This window comes from Erpetoichthys calabaricus, chromosome 12 (genome assembly GCF_900747795.2).
Source record: "Erpetoichthys calabaricus chromosome 12, fErpCal1.3, whole genome shotgun sequence".
NCBI classification, from domain to species: domain Eukaryota; kingdom Metazoa; phylum Chordata; class Cladistia; order Polypteriformes; family Polypteridae; genus Erpetoichthys; species Erpetoichthys calabaricus.
This window is the reverse complement of record NC_041405.2, coordinates 39,909,597-39,936,209: the sequence shown is the minus strand read 5'-3', so window position 1 is coordinate 39,936,209 and position 26,613 is coordinate 39,909,597. Positions and strand designations below refer to the sequence as shown.

The 26,613-nt window shown below is 36.9% G+C and overlaps 1 protein-coding gene across 1 annotated transcript in view; it reads right to left on the bottom strand.

Moving 5' to 3' along the window:
* Positions 1 to 26,613, bottom strand: part of chm (CHM Rab escort protein) — a 201,925-nt gene that overhangs the window by 165,794 nt on the left and 9,518 nt on the right. Inside the window, exon 2 of the mRNA XM_051935363.1 lies at positions 16,421 to 16,504. Coding sequence (XP_051791323.1) covers positions 16,421 to 16,504 — 84 coding nt within the window. The remainder of the gene's footprint in view (positions 1 to 16,420; positions 16,505 to 26,613) is intronic.

The following is a 26,613-nucleotide window of genomic DNA, read 5'->3' as shown; positions in this document are numbered from 1 at the left end:
AGAGACAAATGTTTGTTTGCAGTGTTTGAATAACGTTCCTGTCTCTCTACAACCTCCTGTGTTTCTGCGCAAATCTGTGACCCAAGCATGACAATATAAAAATAACCATATAAACATATGGTTTCTACTTCGCGGATTTTCTTATTTCGCGGGTGGCTCTGGAACGCAACCCCCGCGATGGAGGAGGGATTACTGTATACTGTTTCTAAAAATTAAGTACTTTTTGTGCAAAAACTTATGTACAGCATTAAACAAACAGAAGGAGAATTAATACAGTGAATAACAAGCTGATCAAAGATGCATTCAACCAGATAAAATTTGAGAGGCTCCACTAATAAATTCAGGCAAGAAACCTACTGTAATGGTTAATTATTCAATATAGAGTATGCTTTATGAAGAATTCTATTCATATTTATATAGTATTAGTTTGTCTTTTAACTTCTCTCAATTCAGCTTCCACTGCTGTAACTTTAGCACTATCAAGGAAAAATCACAACAGAAGAAGTTGCTTTTATTGATATTAGCACCATACTTGAAATCACACTTCTACAAGAAAATATTACCTATTTTGAATTTTTTTTTCAGTTTCTGTTATTCATGCATGTATCAGTTACACTGTCAAATTGCCGATAGCGTGTTTATGAAATGACAGTTTAAATAAGAAACAAGTAACCACCTATTGCCTCATTAACCTGCCATGAATATTCTCTCTCTATTAGGTTAGGGAGCAGAAACCACACAACTAAGTGAAAATATTTCCTTTTAGCCAAATGAACATTGTATATTCTTTGTTCATGTTTTATTCAGCCACACTGACACTAGTTTGTAAAATAAAATGCCTTAATTTAAACTTTTACATAAATTTATGCCTAGTTTCTACCTGATGGTAACTAGATTAAATACTGATAAAGCTAGGCATAATGAGCTAGGAATGCTGCATTAACACACAGGGAACAAGGTCATATTATTTCATAAATTTTCAGTAATGTGACTATATTAGCTTCCAAAAAAAACACCCCACCTGGTCGAACAGTGAAAGCTTAAAATGTCATGCGAAGCAATTGAGCGAACAGAAATTTAGTTTGCATGCTATTTAGACTTTTGTTGACTTTAAACTATTATTCTGCAGTGTGTGAACATAACTTGCTTTTTTAAGGCTTATATCCAACTAGCAGGAGTACCCGACATTGCCTGGGAATCTACTAACTGGTGAATTTCCAAAATGAAAGAAAGAGAACATAGAAATCGAACAAACATTTTTCTGATTGACATTTTATTGTAATAGTTAACATAAGTGGTCATTTTAGAGGCTTTGGATACACTATAGTTTTTGTTTTGTCTTGGGGTTCCGAAAATGAACAAATTGTGAGGATTGCCCACTATAGAACATGCTACGTAGCGTTGTCCATGTGAAAAGTATGGATTTTCCAAATTGATGCCTTTAACTTTGAGCGATTATCCTTCAGCCTTATTGTAGACCTTTGAAATCAAAGTGTAAATCATTCGGAATTAGCGGAATTCTTGGTATGAAAACATCTTGACGTCTTGCGCAATGTTTGAGACAGCCTTGAAATAGACTTTTTGTGGCATCGGAAGTGGACTTTCTAATGCTATGTCTTTTTTTTGGTGGCATGGGTATATTAGCGAAAAGCAGGACAATTACAATGTGTCACATGGTATTACGTACAGAATAAGAAGAATGTACGTTATTTACAACTAGGGGGCTCCGCCCCCTGCTCGCTTCGCTCGCCAACCCCTGGCGTTGGGACATGAGAAAGAGTCAGATGTATGAATTAGATATAGAATAGTGTGCAGCTTTGGATGATGCCCATAGAAATAACAAATAGAGTGTTTGTCATATATTAATGTTTTATTGGAATATTTCTTTGTATACAACATTAGTAGTAAAGATGGTGTCTTGTCCTTGAATGAGTCTTCCTTGGCATGGATTATTTATAATTTTAACTTTAACGTCAGATGAACGGCGAACACGTGAGAAGGCAACATAAAGTTGTCCATGTCCAAAAACGGGTTCAGAGAGGTAGATGCCAACCTTGTCCATGGTTTGTCCTTGTGATTTGTTGATGGTCATGGCAAATGCAGGTTTAATGGGGAACTGTCGGCGTTTCAATGTAAAAGGTAATTCTAGCTCAGAACTTGTAAGGTCAATTCTAGGAATGAGAACAGTATTGTTAGCATGTGATCCTGTAAGAACTGTTGCTTGAATAACATTGCATGTCATGGTGTTGACGACTAACCGTGTGCCATTGCATAAACCCTGTTTTGTGTTAAGGTTTCTTAATAGCATGATTATTGTTCCGTTTTTAAGGGCAAGGTCGTGTTGTGGTAATCCGGCAGGGTTAATAGTGTTCAAATATTCTAAGGGGAAATTTATATGTTCATTGTCGTCATCAGAGTCAACTTTGTCTGAGCTTAGAAAGATCTGTGTCTCTCCAGGAAGTAATGAAATGACTTGGTTATTAATGTGATTAACATTAATATTTTTTGGACATAATATAGTGCGTTGTGTTAACAGGGGTATTTGGTCTAATGTGATTGCTGTTCCAAATATCTCTTTTACTAAATCGTCTGAGATAAAGGATTGTGGAATGGAAATAATATCTGGGTGAAGTCCATCTGTATTTGTGAGTGTACCATTTCCCAGTTGTATTAGCCAACTGTTATATTCTGGATCTGGACATCGCATGTTTTGTACCAACTGTATTGTTTTAAAGCAATGCCAATTGTCTGCGTATTTTAAGGTGGACTGAACAATAGCTGAGCGCATGGCATGTGGAACAATAGCTAAGCATTGTCTAAAATCTCCTCCTAATAAAAGAACTTTTCCTCCAAAGGGAATATTATTATTCATCAACGTTTGTAGAAGTTTATCAATGGTGTTGAGTAAGTGACTGGATGCCATTGTACATTCATCAATAATTATCAGTTTTGCAAGACGGATGTCTCGGGTATTGCTACTGTGAATGTTCATAGTGGATACTGATGTCTCTGTGATTGGGACCGGTATTTTGAATATTGAGTGACATGTACGACCAATTATTAACAGATTTGCTGCCACTCCGGTTGTAGCAGATGCGATAATCATCTGTTGTCTTGCAGCAAAGAAATGTATAAGTGTTTCATAAAGGTATGTTTTTCCGCTTCCTCCAGGGCCGTCAAGAAAGAAGCATTTGGGTATAGGGCTGTTGTCCTCCGTGACATGAATAATTTGTTGAAAAGCATCAGATTGTAATTCATTTAAAGAGGAAAGCATAGTTTGTGCAATTCGTTCTTCTTGTTGTAGATCAATAGGTGTGTAATTTATATCCGGTAAGGAATCTGGAACATTTGGTAAATGGAAGTTTTCCAATGTATACCCAAGGAGCATAAGAGCCAATCAAATGTCGTGTAGTGCATAGGCTTCACAGTCGATGCAGGAATCATTAGTATCATGAAGTTTGTGGCAAATATCTTCAATCATTCCCATTTTGTTTGTATTCCAGAGGGTCAAAGGATCTGATGGTGATGAGAAGGCACAGATATAAGCAAATAGTTGTCGAACTTGACATGGCATTGAATAGGATATCGCATCGTGTAGAGTTTTTTGCCAAATTGTATCATCTAATAAATATCCTTTGTCATTTACCGCCTGTTGGAATGTCTGACAGAGTTTGATGGTGTAGCCATCTTGTACAGTTCTAATGTCGTGAAATGATGTAGCTCCGGTTTCATGTTGAAGAAGTAATCGAAGGTAAAACCTTTCAGGTTCTTTAATACTGACTGTGTACATTCGTCCTATGACATTATCACCGTGGTGATGTCGTTTTCTCCAGAAATTGCCATTGTCAATCCAAACATAGTGAACAGGTATTTCCCAATATTTCCAACGGTGAGCGTTGGGATCGTTTTGATTGAGTTTAAACCACGCGGTTAGTTTAGTATCCTTTGTGGCTGCTCTCTTTGCTGCTTGTGCCTCATCACCTGCATGAAAACAGACAGTTTGTTCGTTCTCCAAATGAACTGGTAAGCGACATATTGTGTGGCTCTGATGGTGCATAGGAAAGCAAAATATTCTCCAAATGGCCTCCGGAGCACTGACGTACCGTGAATCAACATACATTCGAGTTTCATCGTGATCATTTGTTTCAGATATGGAGACATTAGCACAATCGTGTCCTTTGTATACGTATTTGAATAGATATTTAACGCTTTTTACTGTAGCGCAGATCTCCACATTTATATGGCAGTTGTAGCGTAAACATAAATAAGGATTGTATGGTACGACCCAGCTATTGTCAATTGAATGACCTGGACGAATTTGTAATTGAGTTGTCTTTCGTCTTCTATATTTAGGGTATCCATTTATATTACCAAGTGTAACGTCTTGGAAGTCTTTGGGGAAGCCTTTTGAACATTTGCCATTAAGCATACATGGACTGTTTGGATTTGTAGGGCCACATGGTGAATGAATCATATTCTTTATAACAATTTGAAAAAGGCGTGGAGAGGTGTCACGGTCTGGAATCTCAGCTTTGACTATTTTATCGATGTCAGATTCAGTGCGTATTTTGGAATCCTCATCAAGTATTAGTAATATATGGGCATGTGGTAAACCTCTCTTCTGAAACTCGATAATGTGGATAATGGCTGTGACAGTTCCAAATAGAGATTTTTGTTTGATATCTTGTAGGAGGTTATTCAGTTTAAGTTTAAAGACTCTTGCAACTAAATCAGGACGATGTTCGACTCTCTGCCACGGCTTAAGATTATTTGTAATTTCTGTCCATTTAGGATTGCAGGTCATAGTGATAAACAGATCTGGTTTTCCAAATTTTCTTACGATAGCCATGGCATCTTGGCAAAGTTGTTGCATATTGCGTGGGCTGCCTTGAAAGGATGATGGTAGAATAACAGGTTTTCCAGCAGGGTGCTCCATGACGTCAGCATCCCGATTAATGTAGTCCAGCAGCGATTTGTATTTATCGGCTCTAAGTGAAGGCTGGTTGTTTTTTATCCACTGCAGATCATTTGATTCCGCTCTAACATAAACGTCAACGATGTATTGTTGAGTCAGCTTTCCTGCATTGAGTAATGGATTAAAGTCGTCCCTTACTGAGAGTCTGTAGGAGAAATATTCTTTCATGGATACACGTGATCGTCTCTGTGCCTGCTGTTTTTTAATTCTTGAAATTGTAGCACTCCATCCTTCCTGTCCAGTTGGAAATAATATGGGGTATGTTAAAGTATCAAGAAGCGGAAAGCAAATGTCTATGCGTTTGAATGTAGGTGTGTTGTTTTTATCAGGACGTAAATGTAGAACAATATCTCTGTGAAATGGAGGCTCACCATCTTTACTTTGAAAGACAATTGCCACTTCATTAACGACGGGCAGATTGTATCGTCTTGGATCTTGTTCTTTGTCCTTTATCAAGACCAAAGCAATTGTAGTTGCTGCTATACCTTCTGCATTTGCTTTTGTATTTGCCTCCTTTTCAACTTCATGTAGCATTTTTATAGACTTAGCTAATGGGTGATTGTTTATGACATGAGTGACGTTTCTCATTATAAGCTCTGTGCATTGTTTGTTTTCAGGAAGGTTCATGCGTTGATAGATTGCCTCATCTGGATCTAGGATGTAGATTTGTGCATATTTGCGTTGTTGATTTGTTTCAGGGTGCACTGTTCCAATGCGATGCAATATTTGTCCACATATGCGAAAGCAGTATGGGCCATTGCCTTTTGGTGGCCTGATATTTACTCCGATAGATGCAAAAGCAAATGAACTATTGTAGGATCTAATGCAGTTCATAAAGTTTTTACTTTCAGGCACATCGTTAGTTAGAAGCTTCTTTAGATATTCAGGATATGAATGTAAAGGAGGCAGTGTAATCTGACCTTTTTGACAACAACGTGTAAATTCATTATTTGTATTGCCAGTTGTTTCTTCTGTGAAGTTAAGTGAATGACAATGATTGCAAATGACATTCATTAATCCCAATGAATTTTCCTCAATAGTGGATTCCTTATTGAAGGCGTTTTCAGCCAATTGTCGTAAGCGTTTAACAGGTGCGTGGCGTTGATGACCGCGACGGGCATGTTTTGCTTTTTGCGGTTGCTTGCCTTTTTGTTGCATGTCCATTATTTGTGACGCGCTATTTTTTTCTTTTTTTTTATTCGCCTCGGCTTTGCGCAAAGTCCGTTTCAGTCTACGCCGTGCATTGTTTGTATCGAGCCTTGTCCGTTTTTGTATGTCAGTCATTTGAGCTTTGCGCTTTTCGCGTCTTGCTTTTTTTTTTTTCTGTCAGTTCATTTGCGCGTTGTTCACGTCTCCGTTCATTTATTCTGTCTCTTCGCTCACTTTTTTGTATGTCTTTCGGTTTGTAATCGTGCTTCTTTCGATGCAGCATTTTGACCCGCGCGCTGAATGCGTCTACGTTCATTGTGTCTGTCCATTTGGGCACGTCTCTGTAACGGTGTCACTTGTGCTTTCCTTTTTTCGATCCTTGACATTTTCTCTCCCGGTGTTTCAGAAGCGCGTTTTATGCGCCGTCGTCTATTTTCTTGTTTCTTTCGTGTACGTGTGTTTGTTCCCGTTATCCTTTCCGAATCGTTTTGTACCCGTGAGCGTGTATTCATGACTTGTTTCTTTCTCAGCATGCGAAATATGGATAAGTAATAAGGATGATCGCACTCACTGTTAATATGTATCCTTTTCTGCAGTTGAACAGTTAATAGTGCTTTATTGAAAGGACATACACCTATGCTGACACCTATGCCGACACCTATGCTGCCTAGTGTGAAGGTGCTGACGTTCACTTTCGAATATGTGGCTTTGGGTGTCACTTCTTATGGATGTGTGGGGGGGATCGTTGTTGCGCGAGCGTTTTGTTTCTTTTTGTGTTCCTGTGTCTTGTTTGAATCCCCCTCTTTGTGTGTGTCCCGTCCCTTGCTTGTAGGGTCTGTGGGGTGGTTTTGTGTTCTTTTTTTTGGTCTTCCATGGGCTTGTTGAATCCCCCTCTTGGTGTGTGTCCCGTCCCGTCCCATGCCTGTAGGGTGGGGGGGTATGGTCGTGCCTTGCTATTGTGCGCTCGTCTGTTCTTTTTTTTTTGGTGTGTTTAGTTTCGTGTGCAATGTGTTTCGTGCTTTCCCCTCGTTTGAGTACTCTTTAATGTTTTTTTTCCTTATTTTGGTGCTTGTTGAGCCTCATTTTTGTGACTCCTTTCTGTATGTGCTCACTCCTGTTTTCTGTGCTCTTGTCGGACTCTTTTTGCGCCTGCGTCTCTCGCGGACCCTCATCCGCCTCTCTCGCCCTCTTTTGTCCGCCTTTCTCGGGTCCTCAGCCGACTCTCGCGGACTGTTTGTTGCGCCGGCGCAGTACGTCTTTTTGCAGCTACGGCCCATGGCCGGATGTGCCTGCGTCCATCATCCGGTTTAGCATTCTCGGTTAGTAATATGGATACACCGGAAAGTGAACAAATAGCACCAGTCAGTCAGAAAGACCAAGACTGAAATCTTACTGTTTGGTGGCGATCGGACGCCCAGTGCAGATTTGTATGGAGGACAAACATACATACATACACAGACTCTGCTTTATATATTATATCAGAAAAACTTCTAAGAAAACTTTGTTAGTAGAAAACTAAACAGTATTAATACTTTTCATTTAACTATGCCTTTAAAAACATTCAAGGGTGCATTACAAGATAAAATCATAAAAAAATAACATACTTGTAGACTGCAAAAAAACTACAGCTATAATACTCTATCCTCTTCCATCCACTTCATAAACATTTTATACATAGTACAGTGGGCAATTGCTTTAATGCTCTTGATGTGATGATACATTTATATGATATATTTCATAAAATGTTACCATGAAATGATTTATCATTATTAAAATATTTTCTTTAAAATACTAAACAACACTTGCTGTTATTGCAAAAACATTAATCAGGGTTGAGATGGTTACCAGTTTTTACAACTAACCGTGGCGAAATTCCCAACAGTTGATAAACACTTCACATTTTACAATATTAGAAACATTAGAACAATTTAGATGAGAACAGGCCATTCACCCAGTCTTATTCACTTAATTGTTCTTAAAAAACATTAAAAAAAAACACCAAGTCTAATTTTGAAAGTCCCTAAAGTCTTACTGTCTACCACACTACTTGGTAGCTTATTCCAAGTGTCTATGATTCTCTGTGTAAAGAAAAATTTCCTGATGTTTGTGCGAAATTAACCCTTAACTGTGTCCCCATGTTCTTGATGAACTCATTTTAAAATGTCTCAATTCACTGTAATAATTTCCATCATAATTTTAAATACTTCAATCATATCACCTCTTAATCTTCTTTTGCTTAAACTGAAAAGTCTCTGCTCTTTTAATTTTTCATCATAATTCATCCCCTACAGCCCTGGAATCAGCCTAGTCACTCTTCTCTGGACTTTTTCTAGTGCTGCCATGTCCCTTTTGTAGCCAGGAGACCAAAACTGCACACAGTATTCTAGATGAGGCCTCAACAGTGCATTATAAAGCTTGAGCATAACCTCCTTGGACCTTGTACTCTCCACATCATGATAACATTCTTTTCTTTTTAAAGCATTTTATTGATTTTATTAAAATCAATTCACATTCCATGCAAGCAAGTCAAGTTCAACAAAACTAGGTTTGAAACAAATCAACCTCCACCCATGAGACAGAGAGTTAGGCCAACAGAGTAAAACTTTAAACTAGTAAAAATAAGTAAATAGATACAGTAATAAATGAATAAAAATAAATAGAATAAAAAAACAGGGAGAGATTCCTCAATTTAAATGCTTATTCTAAAATTTTATTGATTAGATCCTGCCAGGCTTTGAAAACGTTTTGTACATATCCTCTAAGTGAGAATTAGGTTTTTTCCAATTTCAGATAATATATAACATCAGTTACCCACTGACTTAAAATAGGAGAGTTAAGATTCTTCCAGTTGAGCAAGATAAGTCTAAGTGCAAGTAGTGTAGTAAAGGCAATTACAGTTTGTTTGTCCTTCTCCACTTTAAGCCCATATGGAAGTACACCAAACACAGTTGTGAGTGGATTAGGAGGGATTGTGGCACCAAGGATGTCTGAAAGGCACTTAAAAGATTGTGGTCCAGAATTGTTACTTCAGTGCAGACCCAAACCATGTGACCCAGTGAGGCTGAAACTTCATTGAACATTCACAGGTTGGATCTTGCCGTGGAAACATTTTGGACAATTTTAAATGAGATAGATGCACTTGATATATAATTTTAAGTTGAATAACTGTATGCTTTGCACATATGGAGCTTAAGTGAATTCTGTGAATTGCTACCTTCCACTCCTTTTCTGAGATGTTGAGTGAGAGATCCTTTTCCCACTGTACTCTTGGATCTTTGAAAGGTAGGGACAGTAAAATGGTTTTATATATTACAGAGATGCTGTCCGAGTCCTCAAGACTGATCATTTTTTTCTGGCATAGAGGTAGGTGGGAGGTGAGGAAAATTGGACAGGTTTTGTTTAACAAAGTTTCTAATTTGAAGTTAGTGAAAGAAATGTGTTGCTGGAAAGCTACATTTGGAGTGCAATTGTTCATAGGATGCAATGACGTTGTCTATGTACAGATCTCTAAGTAATTTAATCCTGAATGTTTTCCATACATTAAAAACTGCATACATTTGAAAGGGTGGAAAAAGGTTGTTCTGGTACAGAGGTGCCACGGATAAAAACTTCTCTATCATAAAATACTTCCTACATTGGTTCCATATTCTGAGTGAGTGAAGCACAATTGGGTTGTTAGTATATTGGAGATGACTTGCACTTATTGGGGTACAAAGCAAGGAATATAAAGAAGTACTTCAGGATTTTATTTCTATTGTGGACCAAGCCTGTGGATGTTCATCTATTTGTGTGCATGTCCAGTTTTTTACAGCTTGTATATTTGCTGCCCAGTAATAAAATGTAAAGTTAGGTACAGCCATGCCACCTTTCGCCTCAGGTCTTTGTAGGGTCACCCTTTGGATAAGTGGATGTTTTCAATTCCAAATAAGTGAGGTTATGGTTGAATCTAATTTCTTAAAAATTATTTATTGATGTATATTGGAATGTTCAGAAATTAAAAAAAGAAGCTTAGGAAGAATATTCATCTTAACAATGCTAATTCTTCCACCTAAAGTGAGATGAAGGGTAGACCATCCATGCAAGTCTTGCTTAATTTTTTCCATACAGACAGCAGAAGTTTTGTTGATAAAGAGCTTTATGTTTACCCCTAGGTATTTAAACTGATCTGCTATGATAAAAGGGAAGGTGTCCAAGCTAATATTGTGTGCTTGACAATTCACTGGAAAGGGCACACTTTTATTCAAATTAATTCTGAGACCAGAAATCTTTTGAAATTCTGTTAGTGCTGTTAGGACTGGAGCCACAGTATTTTGTGGATCTGATATATACAGTACCATATCATCTGCATATAGACAATTTTTCTGTTCAAGTTCTTCTCTGATAATCCCTTTTATCTCATAAGCATTTCTACAGTGAACTGCCAGTGGCTCAATGGTGATTGTAGAAAGCAGTGGTGACAAGGGGCGTCCTTGTCTGGTACCACGTTCTAGTTTAAAGTCTGAATTAATGTTGTTAGTACAAACTGAAGCTTCTGGACTGGTATACAGTAGTTTGATCCATGCACAAATGTTCTAGCCAAACCCAGATTTCTCCAATGTAGTGAAAAGGTAGTTCCATTCAACCATATCAAAAGTTTTATCTGCATCCAACGATAATATCATCTCCAGGTTGTTAGACTTTGTGGGTGAATATATTACATTAAACAGGCCTCAAAGATTGGAATCTAAGTGTCTGCCTTCAATAAATCCAGTATGGTCTTGTGATATTACCGAAGGAAGCACTTTCTTAATCCTTCTACCTAGGACTTTGGAGAGCATCTTAACATCATATGATGCACATTGTAATAAGTCCTTATTTTGCTTAGGAAAGATGGTAATTAATGCTTGGCAAAACGTTTGAGGTACAATTTTATTGTCTCTAGCTTCTGTAATGAGATTTGCAATTCTGTATTAAAACCACAGTGTACACAACATCATGGCAATGACTGGAAGAGGAAATAATGGCAGGGTACACCATCTCCCCATTAGCTTTCACTATGACAATGGAAGTAATCATCTAAGCTTCAAAATGGGTTGTAGGAGGACAACACCTGCAGTCTATATAGTGATTACCTCCCATTCGTGCCTACATGGATGACATCACCACCCTGATGTCAACCGTCGCATGTACCAAGCTTTGGATAGAAAAATTGCATGCCAATATAACATTGGCAGGGATGAAGTTGAAACCTAGCAAATCCAGGAGCATATCCATTGTCAAAGGAAAACTCATGGACCAGAGATTTCACATTGAAGAAACATCAATTCCTAAGGTGTTAGAGATGCTAGTCAACTTGTCAGCTTAGGACAATGGTACAATGCAAGCCTCAAAGACTCAGACCAGAGTGATGATGAACTATGGGAAGAAACCATCAAAGGCCTTGCTATTATAGACAAGACCTCACTTCCTGGCAAGATGAAACTGTGGTGTCTGCAGTTCGGGTTGTACCCCCATCTGTAGCCTCTAAAAGTCTACGACATTCCCATTTCCACAACTGAAAAGCTGAAGATGACAGTCAGTTCATTTATCAAGAAGTGGGTAAGTCTCCCGTGGTAATATATATCGTTGTCATCCAAAATTTTCTGAAATATCACCATATATAATATTGCTCAGTCCTGGTTACAACATAAACAATAAAGCAATAGCAACATCAGCAGCAGTAAAAATAAACTTCAGACAGCTGTAACATTAGAGGCCTAGGTATAAAATTAAATGTGATCAATAAGGTTGGAGTAATAGGCTGTGACTGCATTGTTAAAGGCCGATTTAATTCAAAGTATACTATAACACAGTGCATTGATGGGATAGTGAGATTAGATAGATAGATAGATAGATAGATAGATAGATAGATAGATAGATAGATAGATAGATAGATAGATAGATAGATAGATAGATAGATAGATAGATAGATAGATAGATAGATAGATAGATAGATAGATTACCTTATTTTCATACTTTTGTGAGGATATGGCAAAAGAAAAATCACAGGTAAATGTTCAATACAAATCAATGTACCTTGATTTCATATAATTTTTGTAATTATATTAACTCTTTGAGGACTGAATATTTTTTCCCCCAAAGACAGTTTCTGAAAAGCAATGGTTTCACACAGAAATCAACATAAAACGTCTGTTGCTGCATGCTGTGGCTGCCTGTTTGCCAAGAATGTGCAGCAGGCTTACTGCCATGCTGTTTTCGCGTGACTGGGTCAGAAGCAGCAGCGGTCATGGTCGCAGTGCATTGCAATCTGGTTTCTACCTCTCATCATTGTTAAGTGGCAGTCCTACCTGGCGAACATTGTCAGTACCACAATTAGCTGGGGACCAATCAGCTGAAGCTGAAACCTTCGTTTTCAATCACTTGTATCAAAATCAGAATCCGACAAGTCATAGTCCAGTTCAGCGATAATAATAGGCAAAACGTCGTCCACAGAGTATTTTGCTTTACACATTTGCTTTGATTTCTCGCCAGATGTCAGTCCCATTTTGGCTGTTGTTTGCGCCATGCTATTCATGCGAGCGCAGGAATCTCGGTCAGACCAATGAATCTAACTTTCCTTTTAGCAACAAGAGACCAACTAAAACATAACAGTTTTTGTCACCATTTACAGTCGATTACCATCGTCAACTCCTCCTTTTGACAAAAGTCAACATCAGCCCTGAAAGAGTTAAGTTGGTCAGTTTTTCCAGATTCCCACAACTCTTTGCATACAAATGGAAAAGGTAGCTAAAATATTTTCATTACACGGTTTAGTATTCCATTAGTGGCCTGTTGAAAGTGCACAGGAAATGTGCTCTAGAACGAGAATTTCTTATATTAGTTTCATTATAAGCATTCTTGTAATTAGTTTGAACAAAACAAAATTTTGTCAAAGGCACAATATAAATGTTTGTCAGTTTTCAGTGTCCCCTCCTTTGGGCTCCATAAGACAAAAAAAATGTATAACACAGGAAGAAACTTTAACAGAAAACATTTTCAATTTACATTTTCCAACCTGGTAAATAAAATTCAGGGTCGTTGGTGGTTAATGCACCCTTGCTGGCACTCTATTTTAGGGTGAACTCATGCACACACCCGAACTAGTATCAGTATTTATGATGTGATGAGAAAACCAGACTAGAGAAAGGAAAAAAACACATACAAACACTGAGGGACTATATGCAAATTCCATATACACTGACCAAACAAAGTCAGTCTCCTGATGATATGAGGCAGTGCTGATAATCACTGTAAGGCCAAAACCATATGTCTTGCTATGTCAATATGGACTTAATTTAATACAGCAGTAAGGCAACACACCTATTTTAAATAATGCTGGGACTATTTTAACTAAGAATGTTTTTTCTTCAGGTTAGGCATGTGGCAAAACCTTTTAAAGCTGCAACTGAAGCATCACCTACAGAAAGATACCCTACAGCAGGGCTATTTAATTACAAATTCAGTTGGGCCAAATTTTCAAACCAAGAAATTTAGCTGAGCTAGACATTTTCAGAAACCAGTAAGCAGCAGATAAATTTTAAACCAACACAAATGAATGTATTGAAAAACAATGTTTATTCATTGTTTCCCTTTTAGATTTGGTCACATCTGACACAGGCACATCAAAAAGGGCTTTTTAAAATAAAAAAAACTATATGAGGAAGTAGCAATACTTTTTTCCAATTTTAAAATAAAAATACATATATATTTTGGTCATAACTGGCATAGGCACATCTCAAAATACATAAAATCAAAGAAGAGCAAATAATTGGTAATGATATTTGTTTCTCTTTTGAAATAAAATATTTTGGTCATATGTAACATCACAAAGTGCATTTAACAGAAGAAAAAAGAACTATCAATGCTATCAGTGCATAAACCCATAACAAAATATAACAATAACTAACACACATGAATACGTCTACTGAACTTTGAGGTGCATTTTAAATCATCACGTGTGATTAGTAGTGCCATTTTTTGTAAACCAGCGGGTTGGAAAATGGATGGATGGATGGCATTTATATTGCACTTTACTCACTACTCAAAGCAATTTTAAAAACTCCATGAAGGGAGGATCCGGGACACAAACTCATGATCTCCTTATTATGAGACAGCCACACTACTATTACGCCACCTACATTATTCTGCATAATATTGCGCTTCATAGTTTAAAATTACACAGAATTTTCTAAATCCAAGACTATTAACCCCAGGTTAATAACGAGTTCTTTTTACAAAACAGTTGTTAAGTAGTTCTGCAAAGCAATTAGTGCTTAATTTGATTGAGTTTTAAATAAAATTCCAACCTTTTTGCATGTTTTTATCAAAAACAGTTTTTCTAGGCATATAGTTCTTTGCTTTGAGTATCAGTGTCTGATTGTCATCCTCGTAACAGCCATGGATCCACAGGATCGAAGAGTGTGAGTTGAGGGCCAACCAATCGTAGAAAAAGAAGCGTGGAAACAGCGCTAGTCAGTAAGGAGGTTCTCATTGGAGTAACAATTAGATTCATTTGCAAATACCCACATTCACGCACACTTGATGAAACTGGAATACAACTAAGACTTGGCAGACACAATTGATTATAAAATCATTTAATTTGTAGTCTATGTCATGGCCAGCTGTTGCGGCTGAGATGACAGTACAATGTACTAGCATGTACCGTAACACACACCAAAAACACAAAGTATTATAGACTACCTTTTCTAAACATAGGGCAACAAACAGCAATGCGTTATTCTTGTTTTTTCTGTGCGTTTCTAGCAGAACAAAAGAGCTAGGTCACTCAGAGGTTGCTACTGGGCCGCATATGGCATGCTTGCAGCCATTTGAATAGGCTAGCCATACAGCATCTTCTGTTCTACCTTCTAAATATGTTTTTCTATGCAAGCTTAATCTATTCGATATATATATAAAATCCTAAGACTATAAGTGCAACGATTTTATGTGACATTTTTATGTGACTTTTTTGTCACGCTTTAAATCGGGCTTATTTTAAAACCTACATATATATGTTTGGTATCATTCTTTTCAGAATTTATCGAACTTTAATGTGATCTTGTTAGATTTTCAGATTCTTATTCCATTTTTAAATTATAAACTAAAAAATATCAAGAACTCACGTCCTGTGAGACAAGACTTTGTATATAATATATAATATCTGGAAAAGGAGACTACTTTGAATGAATCAAAAAATTGAATAAAAATTTGTACATTTAATGATTTCTTGAATTTTTTTCTTAATTTTTCATTGTTTACCTGTTCTAAGCTTCTCAGAACACTGACAAATTGAGAACGTGCAGCAGACAGCATCTGGATATGGTAATTGAACCAATGATGCTTGAATTGTAAAAGTGCAGCCGCAGTGCTTCAAAGTTGTATTAGACAGTACTTACAACATAAAGCACAGCATTGAGTCCTTCAGCAAATGCATCATTCTCATAAGAGGCAAAACTGTAATTCAAGATCTTTGTATTCCATATCACTAGCATTCTGTAATTTATTTTCAGCTGAACACTTTCTTATTTTGAAAACATTTCCCTAGTAGAAACCTCAAGGCATACTGCACGTCAATCAAACAATCTGCATGCAGTCTCGCAGAATCTTGTGCGTAACAATGTGCAAAAATATGTAAAGGTGAGCTTAAACACAAGTAGAGTACTTCTTGACTTTTGCACGTGGGTGTGAGAAGTAATACAAGTGCCTAATTGTAGACAACTATACATCACTGAAATGGTCAGAAATTCAGCTATCCAATGGTAATGAGTTTTTCACTGTATGTGACGCAATGTAGTTATGAAATCTGATAAAAGCAGATTTACTCCGATGCACTTGCATTGCCCATTTTGTCATATAATTATGTAAATCACAAATTTTACTAATTAAAATGAGTGGACAACATGGAAATTTATGATTGTTTAAAAAGACAACACTCATGGGTTGTAAAAATATTATTGCTTTTGAATGAGTTGTGGGTTTATTGGAACATACACAAAAAACTTTGAAATATGGTGGTGTCCCACTGGTGAGACACCCCATGCATAAGTGGTTAATATGTAAACAGTATGTCACCTACAGTACACTGACAAAGAAAGCTAAAAAAGTAAAATATACTACAAAAATTATTTACTCATGATGGAGTACTGAGGAAATAACTCTGGACAGAAAGATGTACATGAATTATTGACATTTCATTTGGACGTTTTTATCCTTAGAAAAATATCTTTAAAATAAACCATTTATTAAAACAAAGTTATAACATTAAATTAATTAGTTTACCTGTCAACATGCAACACACTCTTGCCAACTCTTGAACAAGCAGCTGCTATAATTGATTCTGTCAATCCTGAAAACGGAACATATGGTTAGTATAGCTATATTTGAGTTCAAAGTAAAGATTATATCCTTTTAACAGTTATATAAGAGAAACCATTAACATAAGACAAGTTTATAAAATAGCTATTGAAGATTTAATACATAAGCATATCAAATATGAATAAAATGTAATAAGCCCACACAAAGGACATTGTGTAGAGCTAAGATCAAATATGGGCTTAGGATAAAATAAAGAAAAAAAGACTTCAATTATTTTGATGTTTCTTTGCATGGCCACTATTATTCTTCCTCTCCCCCACTGGCTAATTAAATCTCTCTCTCTCTCTCTCTCTCTACCAGGAGAGGGTTGATGTGGGGCTGCACAGTCAATCTCTAACTACCTTGTCTCGCTGACTAACCCACTTCCAATATCATGCCCCAACTAGGGAAAATGTCCTAACGTGGAATAACAATTCAACATCTAAATACTTTAATGTGGTCATTAGTTTTAAAAATTTGTTACATTACATGACTTCCTGATGTGCATTTTAGTATGTTTACATAACAAGGTGCAACGTATACACTAAAAGCATCTAAGTTCTTCTCCTTCTTATATGTGAAAAAAGATCCCAAATCACAAAAAAAAAAAAATCACATACTGCTATGAAGATAAACTATAACAAAAGGTTTAAAAAATAAAAAAAATGCTACAGACTGACATTGCCTGAAATTAAAATATTTTCAAAATACAAATAAAATAATGCTTAATGTATACAACATCATTTAAAATTACTTTTAACACAACAGACAGAATCAAATCTTTACAGTCTTATTTAAAGAAAAATACTCAAACTTGAATATAAAATACCTGGCAGACAACATACAGCATATTACTACCTGAACTACTCCTTATATATTTATTTTGTACTATTAGAAGATATAAAAAAATGTTTCTCACCGTAAGCATGGATAGCACCATAAATGAAAACTAAAACTAAGACAAGAACATTAGAACAATCGAGATTATAAGAGGCCATTCAGCCCAAAAAATCTTGTTATTTCTATCTACTTAATTCTTCTAAAATAAAGTTTAGTTTTGAAAGTCCCTAAAGTCCTACTGTCTACCAGGCCACTTGGTAACTTATTCCATGTGTGTATGGTTCTCTGTGTAAAGAAAAATTTCCTGAAGTTAATGCAAAATTTACCCTTACGTTTCCAGCTGTGACCCTGTTTTCTTCTTCTCAATCCACCATACTAATTCCCTTCATAACTTTAACACTGTAATTCTTGAAGCCTACGGACTCGTAATCACGGGGCATCTTAAAATTCAATCCCACCTCATCAGCATCTGTTTTGCAAATGTGTCGATCAGCACCAGCAGCAGGCAGACTGCCATCCCATCCCCCCCCCCCCCCCCACCCCCCCCCCCAAAAAACAACAACACAGCTTTAGTCGAACACAAAGTTCTCCCAGCTCAGGTCTGTATATCTAGGTGTGAGATGCCTTGAATTGTATAAGGTAAATAATATATCGTTATCTGGAACACATACGTTTCATGTGTGTTCCGTGTCTACAATGATCTGTGTAAATGTAGGATGAGAGGAAATGCGAAGCAACTGGAACAGAAACTTTTCATACTAATAACTGGCCAAATGCTGACATGAAGTGTATAATGTGTGCAGACTGAAGTCCGAATATCAAATAAACACTTTCACCAAAGACACAGATATAACAAAACAAGTGTGCTTTTTTTCAAGAATTTAACCAAGGTAAAAGAAATTGGGATAGGGTACAACACACACACACACCCCAACCCACCCACGTATATGTCTGCTTGGCTGGTGTAGAGGTAAAAATTGCTGTCTCCAAGTCAAGAGGTGGCGGGTTCGATCCCAGGGTTTTCATGCATTAACTGTTCTGAGTAGTGATTTATCACTACTATTATAGAATAAAAACATACATTTGATTTATTCGAGTTTGTAACAGCCGGTGTAAATGTATGATACTTGTAAAAGTTAGCATTTCGTTTTATTCACTTTTGTTCTCTCAGTCACGTTCATGGTCCCCCCCGATCTGACACTATTAGTTTTCAAATAAAAGACATGCTATAACAAAGGTGAACTCAGATGAGGAGGAGGGTTCTAACAGAAGCACTCCCCATAAGAAACGTCCACTCACACATAACAACGCAGCTGCAACAGGAATAAAGGAAACCCTGCTCTTGTGCTCCACTGTTTGCAAGGTTATCCCAGTTAATATTTGGATAATTAAAAGTCCCAAAGACTATAATATTGCCCTGTAAACCTGCCTTATTAAGATTACAAAAAAGATGTGCATTTAAATTATCGTCTGCATTAGGAGCTCTATAACACACTTTTTAAAATAAGGCCTCTTTCCCCAAAGCTCTCCTGACAAAGCCACATGTCCTCACTAAGATGGGGTTCATCGTCCATCTGAAGAGGACTTGCATTTAAATTCTGATTTACATAAACATCAACCCCACCTCCTTTTCAGTTCTGTCTATTCTTCCAAAAAATGTGTGTCATCTCCATCTTTGTTATTTAGCCAGGATTCTGTTATTGCTATAATTATGCTAATTTGTTACGCAGCGAGGACTCTTTTATTACTATAATATAATTATGCTCAGCTAAATATAACTCCAACTCACTTACTTTTGAATTTATTTACATTACTATGCATTTTTATTTTTACAATATTGTTTGTTCCTTCATGTACATTTATAAACCTTGCCTGTCCTAAATTCCCTGCCCCACCCCCATACCCTAGTTTAAACAATCCTCAACTAACCTACTCATACGCTTCAGGTCCCATCTATTCGGAAAGGAGTCCTAATGTCCATAAACCAATACCTTCTATCCTACACCAAGATTTGTGTCACACGTTAAGTCTTCTAATCTCCTCAATCTTACCTGGACTGGCTTGTGGTACAAGCAGAACTTCAGAGAAGACCACACCTTAGCCTGGCAAACAGCTCTTTAAATTTGGATTACAGAACTGACAGACTACTAAGGCTGAAAGATTAATTGCATTTTTGTCGTCATCACAATAAGTAATTTCTTAGGTAAATTTGTGGCTGCCTCAAATATACAGCCACAATAAACTTAAGTTGCAATTAAATTAGGAAAATAACTAAGCTACAAGCTAAATGGCTAAGAGCGGAGACTCTTTCATGTTGCAGACAGTCATTGCAAACAATTACATCATATGCGTAAGAGGCGCAACAAAGTTTCCGACAAGTTGTTTATTGGCAAAGGCATCAACAGCATGGAAACAGCAGAGACTGAAAAGTCTGGCTTAAAAGCAAAAGACATTATATTTTCTTCAGCAAAGAAGAAGCTGAAAAAGAACTAAAGAAGCTGTTTCCGACACTTTTTTGAAAGTTAATAAAGAGCCGTATTCTATCAAGGCACGGGAAGGACCTATGATCTGATCTCTGGATCCATGTTTAAAGAGACTGGTATTATAATTATACATCCCTTATTTTCTTTTCTTTTTTTTTTTTTTTTTTTTATCTGGACTTTATATGTTATATGTTTATGTTTTAATCAGAGTTATACAGTTATAGACGTGAGTGTGAAAATGTGGAAGTGATTAAAGTAGGATTCGTTTTATTTTTTATTTTTTTTATTTTACTATACCTTAAAGTAGACTGTTTAACTTCATACCCTTGGTTTATTGCTTGTTCTACTATTTACACAATTACCATTATACTATTACAGTAGGAATTACCAGGTTTATCCTAGACTAGTTTTTAAAATCATTCCCAGGGTTGTTTTTTTTTTTCCTTTTTTTTTTTTTTTTTTTTTTAATCTTAATATCTTAACTTAAAAGCGCTGAAGATTATTTCAAGCTTAAATATTGTTAATGAGAACATTTTCGGCAGATAGTATTAAGAATTTAACTGCAAACGATATCTCTGTTTTAATTCTGTAACGCCGCTGCAGGGTGGGGTTTGTTTTGTTTTGGACGTGCTCTGTCTCTTCGTATGTCAGAGGACTGGAACATCGCGAAGTGGGATCTAGCCTCATGTGGGGAGGCAAAATGGGGGGGGTGGGGGGATAAAGGGGGGAGAGAAGGAGAGCAGGTTATATCTAATCTATTCTTGTAATTCTTATAATTATAAATATCAATGCAACAATAGGCTAAAATGCAATAACTCATGGGGAATCTTGAAACTAAGATTAAAACTGCCATATTACCAATTAAAACTATAAATGACATTAAAAACTCAGAATCAATGTCTCCATGATGGGACAGTTAACTTTGTGAGCTGGAATGTTAAAGGCCTGAATCACGAATTAAAGAGAAAGAAAGTATGCTCTCACCTAACAGGCTTAAACGCTAAAATAGTATTTCTACAGGAGACCCACTTACTAACCAAGGATCAGTTCAGATTACAAAAAGACTGGAATGGCCAAATGTTCCATTCTAGCTTTATAAAGAAAACTAGAGGGGTGGGAATTCTCATACATAGAACAGTTCCATTTGTAGCATCACAGGTAGTGTCGGACCCTGAAGGGAGATATGTGATGGTCATGGGCAACTTATATAACAGTAAAATGATTTTGATAAATGTTTATGCACCCAATGTTGATGATAAGGAATTCATGCAAAATCTATTTGCATCCATTCCCAATGTGAACACTCATAAAATTATAATGGCTGGGGACTTTAATTGTGTTTTAAATCCACTCTTAGATAGGACTCCTGTGACAGGGGGGACGACATCTAATACTGCAAAGATAATTACACAGTTTTTAAATGATCACAACTTATCAGACCCCTGGAGGTTTCTTAACCCAAACTCAAGAACATATTCGTTCTACTCACCAGTGCATTATAGCTACTCAAGAATTGATTATTTTTTTATAAATAATAATTTCCTGCCTACAATTAAATCATGCAAATATGACACAATTGTTATCTCTGACCATGCCCCTCTAGTCTTGGAGCTAAAATCATTAAGCCCCTCACACTCACCTCGCAGATGGCGTCTTAACCCTCTTTTATTGGCAGACGAGAACTGCACAGAATTTATATCCAAACAAATCAGCTTCTTCCTAGAGACAAACACCTCCACAGAGGTTTCTGCAGGAACACTCTGGGAAACTCTAAAGGCCTTCTTAAGAGGCTAGATTATTTCATATCTTTCCCATAGAAATAAATTAGAAACCAAGAAAGTGTCAGAGCTAAGAAATGAAATTACTAGAATAGATGAAGAACAAGCCAGGCGTCCAAGTGAAGCTCTTCACAGGAAAAGGCAGGCCCTGCATACAGAACTTAACATCTTAACAACTAAAGAAACTGAACAACTTATTTATAAGTCTAGACAGCATTACTATGAACACGGAGAAAAAGCTAATAAGCTTTTAGCTCAACAAATTCATAAACAAGAAGTTCACAATGCAATACCAGTAATCACCAACAAGAATGGAGAAGAAATCATCGACCATAATAAAATAATGCATACATTTAGAGATTACTATAAGTCTTTATATTCCACTGAGCCCAAAGAAGACAACACGCAATCTAATGCATTTCTGGATAATTCACAAATACCACAAATAGATGCTTTAAGTGCTGAGGAACTGGATAAACCTCTAACGCTAACAGAATTACTAGACGCTATAAAGTCACTACAAAGCGGGAAATCATCAGGCCCTGATGGTTACCCCGTAGAGTTTTATAAGAAATTCTCCACTCAGCTAGCTCCCCTCTTATTGGCAACATTTACAGAAGCTAAACACCACCAAACACTACCTCAAACATTTCGACAAGCATTAATCATCGTCTTTCCTAAACAAAATAAGGACTTGTTACAATGTGCATCATATAGACCAATTTCACTCCTGAATAATGATGTTAAGATACTCTCAAAAATCCTAGCTAGAAGGATGGAGAAAGTGCTGCCCTCGGTAATATCACAAGATCAAACTGGATTTATTAAAGGCCGACATCTATCTTCCAATCTCCGACGCTTGTTTAATGTTATATATTCACCAGCAAAATCAAACACCCCAGAGATATTACTATCATTAGACGCAGAAAAGGCATTTGACATGATCGAATGGAATTACCTTTTCACTGCATTGGAGAAATTTGGGTTTGGCCCGAATATTTGTGCTTGGATCAAACTACTGTATACCAGTCCAGAAGCTTCAGTTTGTATTAATAACATTTGCTCAGACTACTTTAAACTAGAACGTGGTACCAGACAAGGATGTCCCTTGTCGCCACTGTTGTTTGCAATCGCTATTGAACCACTGGCGGTTCACTGCCGAAATTCTTATCAGATAAAGGGGATTGTCAGAGAAGGACTGGAACAGAAAATTTCTCTATATGCAGATGATATGGTCTTATATATATCAGACCCAGAAAACACTGTCCCTGTTGTTTTAACAGCACTAACAGAATTTCAAAAGATATCTGGTCTTAGAATTAATCTGAATAAAAGTATACTCTTTCCAGTGAATTCACAAGCATATAATATTAGATTAGACACCCTACCTTTTACCATAGCAGATCAGTTTAAATACCTAGGGGTAAATATCACAAGTAAACATAAAGCTCTTTATCAACAAAATTTTGGCGTCTGTATGGAAAAAATTAAGCAAGACTTGCATAGATGGTCAACCCATCTCACTCTAGCCGGAAGAATTAACATTGTTAAGATGAATATCCTTCCTAAACTTCTCTTTTTATTTCAAAACATATCAATATATATCAATAAATCGTTTTTTAAACAGTTAGATTCAATAATAACCTCATTCATTTGGAACTCAAAACACCCACGTATCTGAAGAGCGACCCTACAAAGACCTCAGGCAGAAGGTGGCATGGCTTTACCTAATTTTCAGTTTTATTACTGGGCAGCAAACATACAAGCCATAAAAACCTGGACACAAATAAATGAACATACACAGGCTTGGTCCGCAATAGAAGTAAAATCCTGTAGTACTTCTTTATATTCCCTGCTCTGCTCTCCAATAAATGAAAGTTATCGCAAATATACTAATACCCAATTGTGCTTTACTCACTCAGAATATGGAACCAAATTAGGAAGCATTTTAAGATGGAAAATCTTTTATCAGTGGCACCTCTGCAAGAGAACCACCTCTTTCAACCTTCGCAAGTATATCCAGTTTTTAATACCTGGAAAAGTTTTGGGATTAAAATGCTCAGAGATCTTTATATAGACAACATATTTACATCTTTTGAACAATTACGTTCAAAATTCAACCTCCCAGCTACACATTTCTTTTACTATCTTCAAATTAGAAATTTTGTTAAACAGAAATTGCCCGATTTCCCCCACCTTGCACCCTCCACAATGCTGGAAAAAATACTGCTCAATTCCGAGGAAACAAACACTATTTCCGCAATATATAAAATCTTATTAGAGTCCCTACCTTTCAAAGATCCAAGAGGACATTGGGAAGAAGATCTCTTAATCAATATATCAGAAAAGGAGTGGAAGGTAGCAAAGCAGAGAATTCACTCGAGTTCTATATGCACAAAGCATAGAATTATTCAACTAAAAATTATATATCGAGCTCATCTGTCTCTCTTAAAACTGTCCAAAATGTTTCCAGGCCAGGATCCAACCTGCGAGCGCTGCAACCAAGCTCCTGCCTCACTGGGTCACATGTTCTGGGCCTGCACCAAACTAACATCATTTTGGACAAAAATTTTTAAGTGCCTCTCAGACAGCCTTAGTATCACAATCCCTCCTAACCCACTAACAGCTGTGTTTGGTGTCCTTCCAGATGGACTGGAATTGGAGAAGGACAAGCAAACGGTGATTGCATTCACTACACTCTTGGCACGCAGACTTATTTTGTTAAATTGGAAGAATCCTAATTCTCCTCTTATAAGTCAGTGGGAAACCGATGTTTTATATTATTTGAAATTGGAAAAAATCAAATTTTCAGTTAGAGGATCTGTACAGATTTTTTTCAAAACATGGCAGGATTTAATCAATATTATTTTAGAATAAGAGAATTAACTATTATTGCATTTAACTCCCTTCTCCATCTCTTATTTATATAGATATTTACTTCTCCCCTTCTTTTGTCTAATGTTGCCTTATTAAAAAGCTTAAAGCAATTTTCCTTTAGCTAAGCTCTCCTTCTCAGGGGTGGGGTTTGATTTGTCTTCAAATTTGTTGGGTTATAAATTGATCTGTTTGTATGGAATGATTACAATGAAAATTAATAAAATAAAAATATTAAAAGCAAAAGATTTGGTCCCCAAACGAGCTAGCAAATCTGTCATACGGCAGTACTTTGACTTTAAACAGAAGACCACTTACAAACTCAGGTATTTTGTAAATCATGTTGAGTAGAGGTGGCTTCATGATAAGGAAATACAACGAGCCTGTTTCACCATTTGACACATTGTCATAAAGAGCAGTATAAAGAGAGCTGTTTACAAAAAATGTGCTAACAGCATGCCAAGATTTTTGCAACAAACTCCCGGCAGTGTGAACAAAGAGCAGAGAGTAGTCTTTTTCAGCAGTGAATGAGAAGCAAATGGTATATTAGCCTTTAGGTTAAAGTGGAGTAATAAACTAAAAAAAGTAATCAGAGAAGTTGTCTTGTGCAACTACAGTAGACAAAATGGCAAGCAAAACTCCTTTAAGGAATTATGACCTTTATTTTGTTCTTTGAATTAAAACAGGCACCACTTGAGTTTGGACAGCCAGCTTGTTCAAAATGCAGCAGTTTACATTTTAATTGGAAAACGAAAAGACAAAGATGAATTTGATATAACTGATTAGTAAACAATGGGTTTAAAAAAAGATTTGCACTGTATGTATTATTTGTTGCAGTGTCATATAGCATAAGTTTTGGTAAGAAACAAGTACTACAAATTAAAATTGTAATCCATACTTTATAATTACACCTCAAGAATTACAAATGTCTACTTGATACACTTAAAAAATAAACCTGTACAAATATAGTAAGTATATATTTTAACTACAAAAAGCTATAGTGCAATTAATGGTTTAAAATGATTTAACATTTAAGCAGCGTTTAACTGTCAATATCAATTAACTCCGTTAGAATATATAAACTGCTCAAAAAAATTAAAGGAACACTTTGAAAACACATCAAATCTCAAAGGGAAAAAAAAAATTGTGCTGGATAGCTATACTAATATGGACTGGGTATGTGTTAGGAATGAAAGAATACAAATCTTTTGATGGAAATTAAAATTATCAACCTACAGAGGGCTGAATTCAAAGACACCCCAAAAATCAAAGTGAAAAAATGTGGCAGGCAAGTCTATTTTGCTGAAATTTAACTGCAGCAACTCAAAAATCGTATTCAGTAGCTTGTATGGCCCCCATGTGCTTGTATGCATGCATGACAATGTTGAGGTATGCTCCTCCCAGATCTGGAACAGGGCATCACTGAGCTCCTGGACAGTCTATGGTGCAACTTGGCGGTGTCGGATGGACCAAAACAATGTCCCAGAGATGTTCTATTGGATTTAGGTCAGGCGAGCGTGGGGACCAGTCAATGGCATCAATTCCTTCATTCTTCAGGAACTGCCTGCATACTCTCACCACATGAGGCCGGGCATTGTCGTGAACCAGTAGGGACCCTGGACTCACTGCACCAGCATAGGGTCTGACAATGGGTTCAAGGATTTCATCCTGATGCCTAATGGCAATCAAGGTGCCGGTGTCTAGCCTGCAGAGGTCTGTGTGTCCCTCCTTGGATATGTCCCTCCCCAGACCATCACTGACCCACCACCAAACCGGACATGCTGAATGATGTTACAGGCAGTATAACGTTCTCCATAGCTTCTCCAGACCCTTTCATGTCTGTCACATGTGCTGAGGGTGAACCTGCTCTCATCTGTGAAAAAAACAGGGCGGCAGTGGTGGATCTGCCAATTCTGGTATTCTATGGCAAACGCCAATCAAGCTCCATGGTGCCAGGCAGTGAGCACAGGGCCCACTAGAGGACGTCGGGCCCTCGGGACACCCTCATGAAGTCCGTTTCTGATTGTTTGGTCAGAGACATTCACACCAGTAGCCTGCTGGAGGTCATTTTGTAGGGCGCTGGCAGTGCTCATCCTGTTCCTCCTTGCCCAAAGGAGCAGATGCCGGTCCTGCTGATGGGTTA